General features: G+C 39.9%; 1 protein-coding gene across 5 annotated transcripts in view; it reads right to left on the bottom strand.

Moving 5' to 3' along the window:
• ap3b2 (adaptor related protein complex 3 subunit beta 2) overlaps window positions 1–14,386 on the bottom strand; it is a gene marked incomplete at both ends in the record, with an annotated part of 31,548 nt that extends 17,162 nt beyond the window's left edge. For all 5 annotated transcript variants that reach the window (XM_080027564.1, XM_080027566.1, XM_080027568.1 and 2 more), the window contains 9 exons: window positions 479–576; window positions 1,256–1,447; window positions 2,799–2,981; window positions 3,544–3,610; window positions 4,310–4,470; window positions 5,276–5,371; window positions 5,723–5,797; window positions 6,854–6,929; window positions 14,094–14,386. In XM_080027564.1, the coding sequence (XP_079883690.1) occupies window positions 479–576; window positions 1,256–1,447; window positions 2,799–2,981; window positions 3,544–3,610; window positions 4,310–4,470; window positions 5,276–5,371; window positions 5,723–5,797; window positions 6,854–6,929; window positions 14,094–14,386 (1,241 nt within the window). The remainder of the gene's footprint in view (window positions 1–478; window positions 577–1,255; window positions 1,448–2,798; window positions 2,982–3,543; window positions 3,611–4,309; window positions 4,471–5,275; window positions 5,372–5,722; window positions 5,798–6,853; window positions 6,930–14,093) is intronic.
• Window positions 14,387–14,659: the final 273 nt, after the last annotated feature.

The following is a 14,659-nucleotide window of genomic DNA, read 5'->3' as shown; positions in this document are numbered from 1 at the left end:
GACTCACACACACACACACACACACACACACGCAGCTCTGAATATTTTCAACCTTACCTCTTTTTTAAAGCTTTTGTGCGTAACTTCTGTCGCCCCCGTGAGGAATTCTGAGTAATTACAAAAACACTCTGCAGTACATGAGGTTAAGCCTTTGGTGGTTTGCATGTGGATTTTAGAACTTCTGCTGTGTACGTCCAGGTTTTTTCAAAGCATTAGAATCAACAACTGAAACATTTCTTGGGCGCTTCTTGGGATTTTTCTGAGCCCCTGCACCAATGTAAGGGTGTAACAACAGTTTGTAAATGCTGCCATACTGAGAAAATCAGACAGAGCTTTGTGGAGATAAAAAAAGTTACGCACTATAGCTTTAACACTGTGAGATGGCTCATACTGACGCCCTCACTATATTGCCGACTACATCTATAGTATAGTCATTTGAATAGAGAATGGATTTTAAACTACAGACAGTAAAGCTCACCTATGGCTCCTCAGAAGACGCACCAGGGCCTTGGCGATCACACCGATCTCGGCTTTAGGCGCCAGATGGAAATACAGCTGAGCCACTGCCATCACCACCTGCAAGGAGGAAATCCCACATTATAAAATACAGTAACGATCGGAAGACTTTATTGCACTTCAAGGTATTGTCTACACTTGGTAAGTTGAAAATGCTGCCGTATGTTTCAGTGTAACACTTCAAAATGTGTTTGATGTGTAGAATTGTAGAACTTGACCGCAGCGGTACAAAGGCAGAATAATGGGGGCGCCTTTAGCTCAGTTGGTAAGGCGTCCCCCTCCCGGGCCGGGCCCAGCAGCAGACCCGGGTTCGATTCCGGCCCGCGGTCGTTCTCTGCATGTCACTCACCTCTCTGCCCCATTTCACCTCTGTCTCTCTGCACTATCAAATAAAGCATACAAATTCCCAAAAAAACAATAAAAAACAAAGGCAGAATAATGCGCGACGGGGGCATTTCATAACATCTCAAATGGGGCATAACATAACAGGCCTGGCTACAGCAAAACTAATGAAGTATGATGTTTTATTAATATCCTTCATGGAAATTGTCACTTGACCCCATTTCAGGGGGAGAATAGGTCCACTCAGAAACACTCCTCTCTGCCCAATATAGAACAATGCTGACGAGGAAAACAATTATGATCTCCACCATGGCAACTGACTCGAGAGAGGTGAGTTACGTGTGTGTGTGTGTGTGTGTGTGTGTGTGTGTGTGTGTGTGTGTGTGTGTGTTCTTACGGCTGCATTACGACTCTGCAGCAGTGGTTTGGTGTTCCTGAGCAGCAGTCTGTGGTCTGGGTCCATCACATAAGGTTTCCTCTTGGGAGGAAGTTCTTTCTTTTCTTTCTCCTCTTCTTCATCGCTGTCCTCTTCTTCATCTGAGCCATAGAACGTCTTGTTGTCCCCGCCGCCCTCCTCCAGAATGCTCTCCTACAGAAAGAAAAAAAAAATGAATACATTTTCCAGGAATTCCATGACAGTGGGAACCCAGGGGATTAAACAGTGCACTGGGGACTGGACTAACAAATCAAGATAGAAATCCTTTTTGCATGGAAAGCTCTTGGATTTGCTGCTTGGAAAAAGCGTATGACAAGAATTATCATTATCATTAGGCAAAACATGTTGAAAATGAATAACAATGTTCAAATGGCTCAATTTGTTGCTGGTGCATTAGAAGAAAATAAGTCGACAGGTGGGTCTGAAACACAGACAAAACAGAGGCGAAAAAATCCCACCATTTGGCATCGCTGAAAGAGGAAAAATAATGATAGACTGGGTTCAATTTGAACCTCTGCACAGTCCTAACGGCAGAACCGGAAGGATATAATTAACCCAACACAACAAAGGATGTATTACCGACCGTATTGCAACAAATGCACCTATAAGCTTTTGTTTCACAGTCATGTCGCAAAAACGCATTTTCCTATGCAAATTGCTTTTGTTTTTTTGGAAGGTTGGTCTGACAAAAACAAGCTTTTTAGACATCTCTTGCAGTGAGGAGTATTATTGTTTAGACTAAATAAGTTATAAAATAATTAGAACTAGTATAAATATTAATATTCATGAAGCCTGACACGTGTTTTACCACTTTGGAATAAATAAATACAGCATGTAATTATAGCCTGTGAGCAGATGTTACAACCTAACACTGATTCTGTGTGTGTGTGCATGAGTGCGTGAGTGCGTGGTTACTTGTGTGTGTGTGTGTGTGTGTGTGTGTGTGTGTGTGTGTTTGTGTGTGTGTGCATGAGTGCGTACGTGCGTGGTTACGTGTGTGTGTGTGTGTGTGCTTGTGTGCGAGCGTGCGTGGTTACATGTTTGTGTGTGTGTGCATGAGTGCGTGGTTACTTGTGTGTGTGTGTGTGTGCATGAGTGCGTGGTTACTTGTGTGTGTGTGTGTGCATGAGTGCGTGGTTACTTGTGTGTGTGTGTGTGTGTGTGTGTGTGTGCATGAGTGCGTGGTTACTTGTGTGTGTGTGTGTGTGTGTGTGTATGTGTGCTTATGTGCGTGTGTACGTGCGTGGTTACGTGTGTGTGTGTGCTTGTGTGCGTGCGTGGTTACGTGTTTGTGTGTGCATGAGTGCGTGGTTACTTGTGTGTGTGTGTGTGCTTGCGTGCTTATGTGCGTGCGTGGTTACATGTGTGTGCGTGTGTGCATGTGTGTGCGTGCGTGGTTACGTGTGTGTGTGTGTGTGTGCTTGAGTGCGTACGTGCGTGGTTACGTGTGTGTGTACGTGCGTGGTTACATGTGTGTGTGTGTGTGTGTGTGTTTGCTGCTCACATTGATGTTGGGGTTGAGGAACTGGGTCCTAGCGTAGCGCGTTAGCATGTTGATGATGACGACCTGTCCCCACTCCTCCACGTCGATCAGCAGGTTGCACAGCTTCCTGTAGTTCTTATGGATCAGGTCGATGCGCTCCGGACACACCTCCTCGAACGCCATGACAACGCTGCCTGCCACCAACTGCAATCACAGCAACAGGTGGTGAATGATGCGAGGACAATGTTCTTAATAGCTTACAGCAGGAGAGAACATGTTATCTAGGAGGATTACTGATGCAAAAAAAACACAATGTCAATGCATTTTTTTTTTGCATTTTTTTATTCTTTATTGATAGTGTAGAGACAGAGGTGAAATGGGACAGAGAGGGGAGTGACATGCAGAGAACGACCACGGGCGGGAATCGAACCCGGGTCCGCTGCTAGCCGAGGCCCATGGGGGGGGACGCCCTACCAACTGAGCTAAGGGCGCCACCAATGTCAATATATTTTAAAATTACATCTTTAGTTTAACAAGAAATCTGGAAATGGTGATTGAGCTCTATACAGCCTGTTGGATATTTCAATAGTTTATATAAAAATAGGAGGTGAACAAGGGTCGGTGGTTAGACTAATGATAAGCCCAGAAACAACAATACAGTGTGCGCATAAGCTGGTTGTAATATTATGTGTGATCCATGCTTTTCAAACTCATATTTTGATTTGTTCTGGTGAGGGAAAAAAATACTGCATTCAAAAAAACCCACCGTGGTTTTGTCGGCGAGGAGTTTCTCTATGACTTCAATCAGCTGGTCCTTCTGTTCTGGATCCAAACTGAGAGAGAGAGAAGGTTGAAGGATTAAAATGAATGAAGCAAGAAATGTTTTCAAAAAGAAAAAGATATACTCTTGAATATAAAACAAATGGAGCAGAACATTTATTTCTGTATAAAAGAGATACAGAGATTGTTTTTTTTGTCAAGGGACCACATCACTTCACTCTGCAGGGTTGGTTAGACTTACTCACACTGCAGACACCATTGATTGCTGTGCGGTGTGGTATAACACTTATGATCATTTTATTTGAAGCAGTCTGCAAGTCTGCGTCATTGTAATAAAATTGCCTCCTCTCTCCTTGATTAAACTGTGTCATTGTTTTACTCTAAAAACATCACATAAAGAATCCACACTTTGAAGAGGCTTTTCTGTGAATCGGGCCTATTGAGAAAAAAACAACATCATTTATCACTTTTTAATCTCAGAGAATATTGCATTTTTTCCCCATACATTTTCAGACAAACTGTTTGATTAAAAGCCCTTATGTGCCCTTGTAGATGTGTAACTTACAGTTGTATTTTGTATATTTTTTCAACAAGTTATAATAACCTCTTCAAGCGTCAAAACCTGCAAATGAATTGGTATTTTCCAATCACCTACCAATACATATAAAAGGGGAAAATATGTGATCAAACAGGGAATCATGAAGTTAATGTTTTGTATTGAAGGCCTTAGCACTGAAAAGGTTAGTATTCACCTGTAGAGTTTAGGGATAGCGTGAGCAGCTGTTTTCCTGACGTATGGAGACATGTCTGACGCGGCCTCTTTGATGGCCAGCATCATGATGGGGACGATAATGGTGACCCGGATGCTGGAGAGAACTCTCAGAGCACTGGCTCGGATCAGCTGGTTTGGATCCTAATAAGGAACAGAGAATTAAGTTAGCAATATCTCTGCCTTTGGTTGATACAGTACATGAGCATGCTAATGTTAATGTTAAGGTTAAGGTTAAGGTTAAGGTTAAGGTTAAGGTTAAGGTTAAGGTTAAGGTTATGGTTAAGGTTAAGGTTAAGGTTATGGTTAAGGTTAAGGTTAAGGTTAAGGTTAAGGTTAAGGTTAAGGTTAAGGTTATGGTTAAGGTTAAGGTTACGGTTAAGGTTAAGGTTAAGTCAACTTTATATATTATATTAGTTTATTTTATGTCTACAGAAATGTGAGGCTACGTGCTAACATCAGCATGCAAACAAGCTCACGGGGACAATGCTAAGAAACTGATGTTTGGCAGATACACTGTTTACCCTGTTTATAATCTTACTTAGCAGCATGATAACATTTGCTAATTAGCACTAAACACAATTAACACCTGAGGCTAGTTCTGCAAAATGTGTTTCTTTCTGTTGTCAAAAACACAAAATAATTTTTTTTTAACTTTATTGTAGGAACGTATAATATTCTGGTGAGTTATTTTTACATTTACATCATCCTACAACATTTTTATTTTATTTTATTGTTTTATAAATGTAAACAATATAAATAAATGAATAAGTAAATAAATAAACAAAACAACAAAACAAAACACAATAATGATAAATAATATATATATATGTACATCCACATACATATGCATAGGCCTACATACAAAATATATTCATCAGTACACATATACTCAAAAAAAGAAACACAAAATGTGATTGAATGGTCTAATGTGTCCAAGCTGCCGTACCTTCAGGCCTCTCTGGAAGGTGGAGATGGAGAGCAGAGCTAGATCCTGCTGCTCCTCAGCATAACGCACCAGGTAAACATAGACCAACTTCTTCACCTGCCGACCGGAGCAGAAATAGAATAGAATGATTAAAAAAAGGTCATTTTCATTTCATTCAATTTATGTAGATGAGTTCAATTAGTTTCACATCATGAATCTAAATTGAAGAGATAAAGGGAAGTGATAAAAATCTTTAAAAAGGAGGAGCGGAAAATTGCAATTTTGTTTCAGGTGAGATAAAACCAACCCCCACAGGGCTTTTTAAAAGTTTGCTAAGATAATAAATTACAGGCGAGTACAATTTCAAAAACTGAAGAAAGCTACTTTTTTTAACACATAGAACCACAAAAGTTGAAGAAAAGTAGTAAATAATACATGAATGAACATTAAACTGGCTTCATTACAAACCTCAATGTTTTTACAGGCCACATTCTTCACCACGGCGGGGAAGAGATCCGATGCATTTTTACCTCGGGCGATCATCTGCACAGAAAACACATTAACATTACGTTCATTTAGCTGACGCTTTTATCCAAAGTGACTTCCATTAACTTCATTCAAACATCAAGGTACAAACTCAGGACCACAAATATCACGTAAGTAGCCTACAGTAGCTTCAAATAAGCTAAATAACAATGTGCCACATGTAGCCTAAGTGCTACATGTGGATGTAACATGTAAGTGCAAATATTATAACTGATTTGTAACACAAAGCAAAGAAAATGAAAGACTACCTTACATGAGGGGACATTTTGGAAGAGATTCAACAATTTGTAAGAAAAAGGTGCAACTTTTTTAATATATTTTATATTTATACTTCTCCGCAAGTTATTCCTTGCCTTTCATCTTGTCTGTCCTGCAGCGAACATGAATGCAGATTGGGTTGTGGAGCTTCAGAGACTCTGACACAAGTTATGAATATTTAACAGCTGACTGCGCAGTTTGCATCTCTAGATATATATCATCTAAAACTGCCTTTGTCTTACAGCTAAAGGCTATTAGGTTCTTATAGTTTTAGGATATTAAAGGAAGAGTCAGCAATTCTGAAGAATGCTTGTTGCCAAAATCACCTGTTGTCAAAATCAGTGACTATCTGATAACAGTCCATTAAGTGTCCATACTATGTGTGTGCGCTGAATATAAATCTGGTTTTAAAACACATTTTAGGCCTAACCCTAACCTTAACCCTAAATGAGTAGGCTATGTAAACAAAGGGTATGTAAACAAAGGGGACCCACCTTAGCTATAGCAACATGCCCCTTAACAGAATTTAGGCTGTGTATAACACTCGATTTCTTCCCAGCACACAAGGGTACAGACAGGTAGCAGAGCATGAGGAGATATTCACTTCATTTTGACAAGAAGTGATTTTGACCACAAGCATTATCCAGAATCACTGACTCCACCTTTAACGGTACGGCAAATCTTTACAATTGTATTTTGCTTAAAAACGTTTCGTCCATTTTTCCTTTTGCGTGCCGTGCAGCCACTGTCACTGAAAATCCCAAAGTAAACAGAGTGAACATTAGTCCTACTCACAGCTACGATGCGCTTCATTGCCTCCAGCTTCAGGGAGTCTTTGTTGCTGTCCAGCATCTCTTTCAGGTCGTCATGTCTGAGGGAGGAATACACTCAGAATTAGCTCACAGCTAGACTCAGTGTATTTGGGGGTTTTTTATGTTACTTATTAATTTTGTGGCGTCTTTCTCTGCAAAAAAAATTAAAATCAAGAATATACAGAACTGTTTAACAATTTCAATTCAACACTTAAAAACGTTATCAAAATCTGCAAGAAGTGTGACCCAGAAATGATTCTCTTTGAAGTGGAGGAAAACGCAGCTCGCAAAAAAATGATGGATCCCTTTGAAACTGTAGCTCATAAAAGAGGGGTAATTGGCAACGTGACATATAATCCCTGAAATATGTTGACATCTCAGAGGAATTCATATATATATAGATATATTTAAGCATCAACATTTCTCAGTCAGACATGTTTTGAAGATGTGACCCAATACAAGTTTGATCAGACTGCAGGTCTATTAGTATCATACCAACTCACTACTTTATCATTTAGGTCACTAGATATACAAAAGAACAAAGTATCTATTACAAAATGAAGTGTATCACAACAATCAATTCATTATTTTAATCATTTATCAAGCAAGAACGTCAAACTGTGTCTGGTCCCAGCAGCTTGTATCTGTTCCTTTGTATCACTGTGTGTTGAATATCTTTTTTGGGGAAAATAAGCTGTTTGAAGTCGTCACCTTGAGCTTCACACAATTATGATTTGGCATTTTTCAATATTTTCTGACATTTAAATGGATTATTTATCCAGATGAATGTGCAGGAAAAGAGGACTAATTTTCATGTCCCTTTACTGATTACCTGCTTGTGGTAGTGAGTGTCATATGTTAATAAGCATATGATTATATGAGTTACAATTTACTTTAAATGCTGTAATGAAAGTCAATTGCTTTGGTGTTATCGTTACCACAAAGCATTTCATTAGAGCTGAAACATAAGCCGATTTAATTAATCAAAAATTATTTTTTAAACATATCAGCTGTGTTTTTGTTTCGTTTTTCAAGCAAAAATAGTAGCTCATAAATACTGTCATTTCCATGTTAGTTGTCTGTGTTACATTCAAAACTTCTAAACAAGGAAAAATCCCCTGATGGAAAGAGATTGATTTGTTGAACAGGAGATGTGGGAGTTAAGGGTGGGGTTTGGGTTGGTTGGTTGTCAGTGGGCGGGGAGATTTAATGGCTGCAGAGCTGCACATTTCACCCTCTATGACTAGTTTCCAAGGCAACAAAAGGATGCAATAAAATGCAGCGAAGTGAGGTTTGTGCCTTTGTTTATTAATCTGACAGTTATTTCCACGAGGGAGCCAAGCCGAGCCGTGCAAACCCAGTGATCTCCTCCTGGGAACGAGATCTCTGGAATCTCATAACAGGTGTTACATGGAGGATTGTGTATTTAATAGATGTTATATCACCTACATGTAGATACTCTTATTAACTTTGCCAAAGAGGTCTGTGGGTTTATTGATAAGCAGAATATCTCAAAAATACTACTGAAGGATGAACAGATTGTTTGTTGTATGAATAGAGCATAAAGCACACTTACATTTTGGATAATGAATACTAAACCAAAATCGTAATGACAAAATTTTCACCCATCCAATCCAAATGGCCATATTTCAAAAGATCATATGTTTTTAAGCAGAGGTCTGTAATTCCATGCAGTATTCATCTTTGTATCCTGTCCTAATATTCCAGAACAGATTTTTGGTATTCTTAAAAAAAAACATAATAACGCTATCAGCCATTTATACAATCTTATCAAATGTAGTTTTTGAAGCCGATCCATAATCCAGATTCAGACTTTATGTAAAATATCAAACCGGAAATTATTTTTTGAATTTTTTTGTGGTCTCATAATCCTTCACCGTAATGCAGTGAATCCCACATCTACTTTAGAGCTGCAACGATTAATCGACGAATTGATTATTAATCGATTATTAAAATAATCGCCAACTATTTTGATAATCGATTAATCGTTTCAAGTCATTTTTTAATAAAACATTTCCAAATTCTCTGATTTCAGCTTCTCAAATGTGAATATTTTCTGGTTTCTTTAATCCTATTATGACAGTAACCTGAAATATCTTTGTGTTTTGGACATAAAAATACATTTGAGGACGTCAACATGGGCTTTGGAAAATTGATAAAAATGTTCACCATTTTCTGACATTTTACGGACCAAAACACTAATCGATTAATAATCGATTAATCGAGAAAATAATCGACAGATTAATCGATTATCAAAATAATCGTTAGTTGCGGCCCTAATCGACTTCAAACAGACTTTAACTTACTTCACAAACTATTGTATCCAACTGTGGTCAGAATGTTTTACATCATCCCTCTGAGTGAGTGGGAGGCTGTTGGGGGTGCACCATAAATTAAATCTGTTTTGGTCGTGTGACAGCAGCGAATTGAGGCCTTGCAGTCAGTGAGGAGGTGGCCGCCCCTGCAGCACACCACTGATTTATCACGACTTCAGCTTGTGTGTGTGCTTGTGCGTGTGCGTGTGTGTGTGTGTGTGTGTGTGTGTGTGTGCGTGTGTGTCTGTGTCTTGTCTGCTAAGAAATATGTTAGCTTTCATCTCCATCAAAGTGTTAATAATTCCATTGGGTGAGAAACACAGTTCACGCTGTCACACACGTCAGAACCTAAATTCTTCAAAGAGCATCAAATGAAACCCTGACCGTATCTGTAAAGCGCTGTTTGTGACAGATTATTTTTGGACACAACAAGCAGAGAAGCAATTTTTCCAAGTGTTGTCTTGGATACAAATATTCGACTGTGTCCCAAAACAAATTAAAAAAACAAACTCAGAGAAAATGCAAAGATAACTTGTCCCAAAGCACCTAAAGCCAAGACACGAGTTACAATCATTTTCATGGCGTAAAAATCAAGTTCCCACTGGTTCATTTCTCGCTGAGAATTGAGAAATCGTGAGGATGGGTTGCGGCCTCCGGACATGACTCCAGAAAATGTGAATATTTCTCTAAACTTATTTCTTTATTGGAGCCTGAAACACGCGATGTTCACTGCCTTTGATGTCATCCTTCTTCTTATAAAGTGACGAAACATGAAGACAAAATGTTGGAATAAAAGAAAAAAGGAGCAGCTGATGACATATCTTACAAATGCCTGATTTGTGTTTTGGTTACGTTTTTCTGTAATTCCTGAGAATAAACAGACAAATTGTTTTAAACTAATATATATTCAATAGAGTTATAGTTGATATCTGAACAAGCACATTGGTGCTTTGAGCTAAAAAGGTAACGCAGTATGCAAACATGCACACAATAAAAATGCTAAAATACTGACGTCATGGTATTTGTAATATCTAACATGAAAACAGTCTTAGTTTAAATGTTAGCATGCCAACATTTACTGAACACAAGTAGAGTTTAGACTGGGGATGTCACTGCATTTGCAAATAATTTGGTCGTAAACCAAAGTATTAAACAAATTCAAATATAGAGCTAATGGGGGCGCCCTTAGCTCAGTTGGTAGGGCGTCCCCCCCATGGGCCTCGGCCAGCAGCGGACCCGGGTTCGATTCCAGCCCGCGGTCGTTCTCTGCATGTCACTCCCCTCTCTGCACCATTTCAACTCTGTCTCTACACTATAAATAAAGCATAAAAATTCAAAAAAAAAAGAAAATATAGAGCTAATGATGAATTAAAACTCAAAGGCTTAATGAAGTTGTTTCAGTTTCTCCTGTGGATGACAAAAACAATGTTACCCAATCTGATTACAATAAAAAAAATAGTTGTTGAAATATTTTACTTAAAACCCAAAAAGTCAACAACGTCAACACTTGAGGATAAGTCATGGGATCCCCAAAGTCTGTGGATTCATTCTCTGGTTACCATGGATATCTGTACCAAATTTCACAAAATTCCAACCAATGTTGTTGAGAAATTCAACTTTAATCGAACCATCCTTTTGCCATCTTTCAGGACTGTTATCTTTGCAATATTCAGAAATCATACAGTCATGAATCTAAAGTGATAGAGACAGATTTTTTCCTCTGACGACAAACTCGTTGAACGACACAGCTGCTTCTAGCGACTGCTCTCACCTTGGTCTTCTAAGACTTCCTCTCACTCTCTTTGTCCATATGTCAATGCTACATCATCATCATCAACCTTTATTTAAAGCCACTACGAGTAAAATTGCACGTTGGCGTCCCCTTTGGACAAAAGCGGTAGTATTTTTATGACGCCCGCTGTCGCAAAGCTGTTTTCTAGCTCGTGCCAGGCGTGCGAGTGTGAACTGAGAAGGGCGCAATATAGTGCATGTCCGTGTGTTGAAAGTGTGAGGACTTTTTTTGGCTCCGTGAGAGTGGTTTTGACACTGCATCAACTAATGCCAGTCAGTGCCACACACACCTGATTGCAATGAGTTAATGCAGCAGCGTCACCTAACTACTCTCTCTCACGGAGCTGAAAGACGTGTCCTCACAGAAAGCGAATGAACGAGAGACGGCAGTTAGTATGGATCACGATGAGGTAATGTGTTTGTGTTGTTGATGTAAATAATGACTATTTCAGATAATGGTTATCTGATGGTGAAGCAAAGCAAACTTTGTGTTAGTACCAACCGCTCATTCATTTAGGAGTAAACACTGCAGTCTAGTTTCGCTCTCGTGAAATTGTATACACGTTGCTTGGCAACGCCCTCGTCCCGCCCGTAGCCTATATCACTCTCCCTTTTAGCTTTCGATCATTGCATTCTCTTATTTTTCTTTGATGGTTCAGCCCCATTATCAGTCATTATGACGACAAATAACTGTCTCAAACAAAGCTCCCGCTCCCCTTCCCTCACCTGGAGGGATAGGCTTCTGAAATCGCGTTGCTGCTCCACACTGAAATCTGAGACCAATAGGGATATGTGACCATAGAGCCTGCACGAGCGAACCGAAAATCGGACTGGGTGTGCGACCAGACCAAAAGGAGTAATAAAAACTATTTAAAAACTTTCTTTGCACTGATGGTCTCGTTTGCTGTTAAAGGTCATTTATGATTATCAGAGGAAACATGAGGCTGTTTAAAAGATATTTAAATGTTACTCGTAGCCGCTTTAAACAAGCAAAAATGGCTAAGAAACAATGTCTTATTTAAGCAATGGCCTGGTACAGCTGAAAGCAAAGAGCTCACACCATTTCTCTGGATGTTACCAACCTTCGATAACATCAACTGAATCATAATTTACAGGCCAAAGTGAATGAGACACTTCCAAAGTTTTGACCTGCCAAATTGTAACGTTGGAGCAGAGAAATGACCCATCCAGAGACTTAATTGGTTTATGACTTGTTTGCATTCAACCACCTAAATCAGCCTCACTCGTTGACGGTGAGTCATGTGGCTTGTTTGATGAAATTTTGAAGATCTAATTAAGAGTGGCTCCTACAAACGTTAATTACATTTGCTGTAGCGGTGGCCAAACTTTAAGTCGGTCAAAGTGGAAGTTATCACAAAGTTGCAGACAGGTTACACATTCATTATTAGTAATAGTGATAGTGGTAGAGGTGAGATATACTGTATCTACCATTACAATTGATTCTTTGAATGAAAAGTTGGAGAAAATAATATGATTTTACAACGATTTAACAGCCTATAATGGAAGAAAAACACCTCCTTCATCAAAATATTCCACAGCAGGAGGTATAAAAAGCTCAATGCCCTGAGTATTTTTTCTCAGTCCGTCCACTCTTTTCGACCATGATGTATTCTAACAAACTATAAATGCCACCTCAGTGAATTATATCAGAAATAAAGCCACGTCTTGAGCACCTAAAGAAAAAAAATGCCGCTGTGACTGGGTTCATAGCCTACGTCTCCGCTCATGCCCAAAGGCCCCAAAGTAATTCAACACCAACACCGGTTCTCCCGTTTCTTTGGATTTTATCCCATCGCGCGGAACAACAGCTGAATTTACAAACAGCCCTGAATTATTTAACCTCCGTCGTGGTGGCAACACGGTCGGGTTACCTGGCCACCAAAGCCAAGAGATCAGTCTCCATGGAAGTAGGCCAGCGATCACAAGGCTACAACTTCAGATGCAACTTGAAATTTTGTTCACCAAAAAAAAAAAAAAGAGATCTACGTACGCTTGACTGAAATAACATTAAAAGGAGTAGACGAGGGTGTATTTGCATGAATCAAAAGGAGCAAAGCGAGAGACTTAAGAGTTGCTGTTTGCATTTCTAAGCGAGCAGTCGAGGCTGTTTTACATAAGCCCACTCTTTCAAGCGGAGACTTTGAAAGTTTTTTTTTCTTGATGAAAGGTGCAGAATATGTCAAATTAAACCAACCAAAACTGTACTTCAATGTCTTATAATGTAAAAAAAATTCAAAAAAGTCCAGTTTATATGTACGATTCAATACAATCTGGATGTGTAATTACATCTCTCTTGATTTGAAGCAAATTAGATTCTGAAGAGAAATCCTAAAGGTTTAGCAGTCTCATCATTAAAGAGTACTGCAGGCAGCTCCCATGGCATTTGCATGACATCTTCTGAATAATTCATAAAGTAGTATGCAAATAGTTGTCTTAAAGTAACGGCAACAATGTAGAAAAACTATGGAATATTATGTACTAAAGTTATGCTGCTACATATACAGTTTTTGTCTCACTAGGTAAACTGGTTAGCCTGACCCTACTCTATACTTCCATCGCTTCACTTTATCGAGCTTCTTCAGGGAGCTACGGTTGAACAGGTGTACGTGGGTGATGCTCCATGATTATCCTACATCCATCCAGTTGCGCTACAATGTAATCTACCTTACATGTGTTGTACCTAAATGCCATTAAAAACACCAGTAGAGTGAAAGGGTTGAACTGCCGAAACCCTCCAATAAAAAGCCTTCAGACCTGTATTCTAGCAGGGCAACCACCAAAACATTTGAACAGGTGTAGTACGTGGATGATGCTCCATGATTATCCTACCGCAGAGGTTTGGTCTGGCAGCTGCCCCCCTCCAACCCCAATCTTACAACACAATTTATTAACACAATCCCAGTGTTGTTGTCTCTGGGCTTATGGCTTATCAATGATTTCATTTCAGAGCAACACTTTCACAACAGAGCAAGCACCGAAAGCCAGCCAATGAAAAGCCTTCAGATCCCACATAATCACCATGTTATCATCACATATGAACAGGTGTACGTGGGTGATGCTCCATGATTATCCTACCGCAGAGGTTGGGTCTGGAAGCTTCCCCCTCCTCCACCCCCTTCCTCCAGATGTGCTTTCTCCTGGTCCCCATTTCCTCCACCCCCTCCCCCTCCTCCCCCAGTCCCCCCAGCTCTGAGGTGCCTGAGCTCGTCTGGCTGCAGGGCGCTGTACCAGGAGTGCTGTTCCCTGCCGTCGGGGGTCAACACGGGGCTCTTGTCCTCCTCGTTGCCCCCCTGCACCTGGCTCTGGAAGGTCTTGGCCATGTTGACGGCGTTCACCGGCAGCTGCATCAGCCTCTGCATGGTGGTCATGTTTGAATGAAGAAAAAAAAAACTTAAGCTTTTCGAGAGCAACCTGTGGAATCCCAGAGAGACAAAGTAGGAAAGAGACAGGCGTTTATTTTCCTCCTTAAGGCACTACTCCAGTGTTAATCTGTCGTGATAGAGTCCCACAGTCCTATAGTAAATCCTTTCAAAATCGTCCTCAGGTATTTTTTTTTTTTTTTTTACACAGCAGAAGAGACGCTTGTAGTTATAAATACTCCTCTCCCTCTCACGTCCAATGCTGGAACGAAATGATGCAAC

This window comes from Ammodytes marinus, assembly GCF_949987685.1.
Source record: "Ammodytes marinus genome assembly, chromosome: 5".
In the NCBI taxonomy this organism is placed as follows: Eukaryota; Metazoa; Chordata; class Actinopteri; order Uranoscopiformes; family Ammodytidae; genus Ammodytes; species Ammodytes marinus.
Note: the sequence above shows the minus strand (reverse complement) of the source record. Positions and strands in the feature narration are given on the sequence as shown.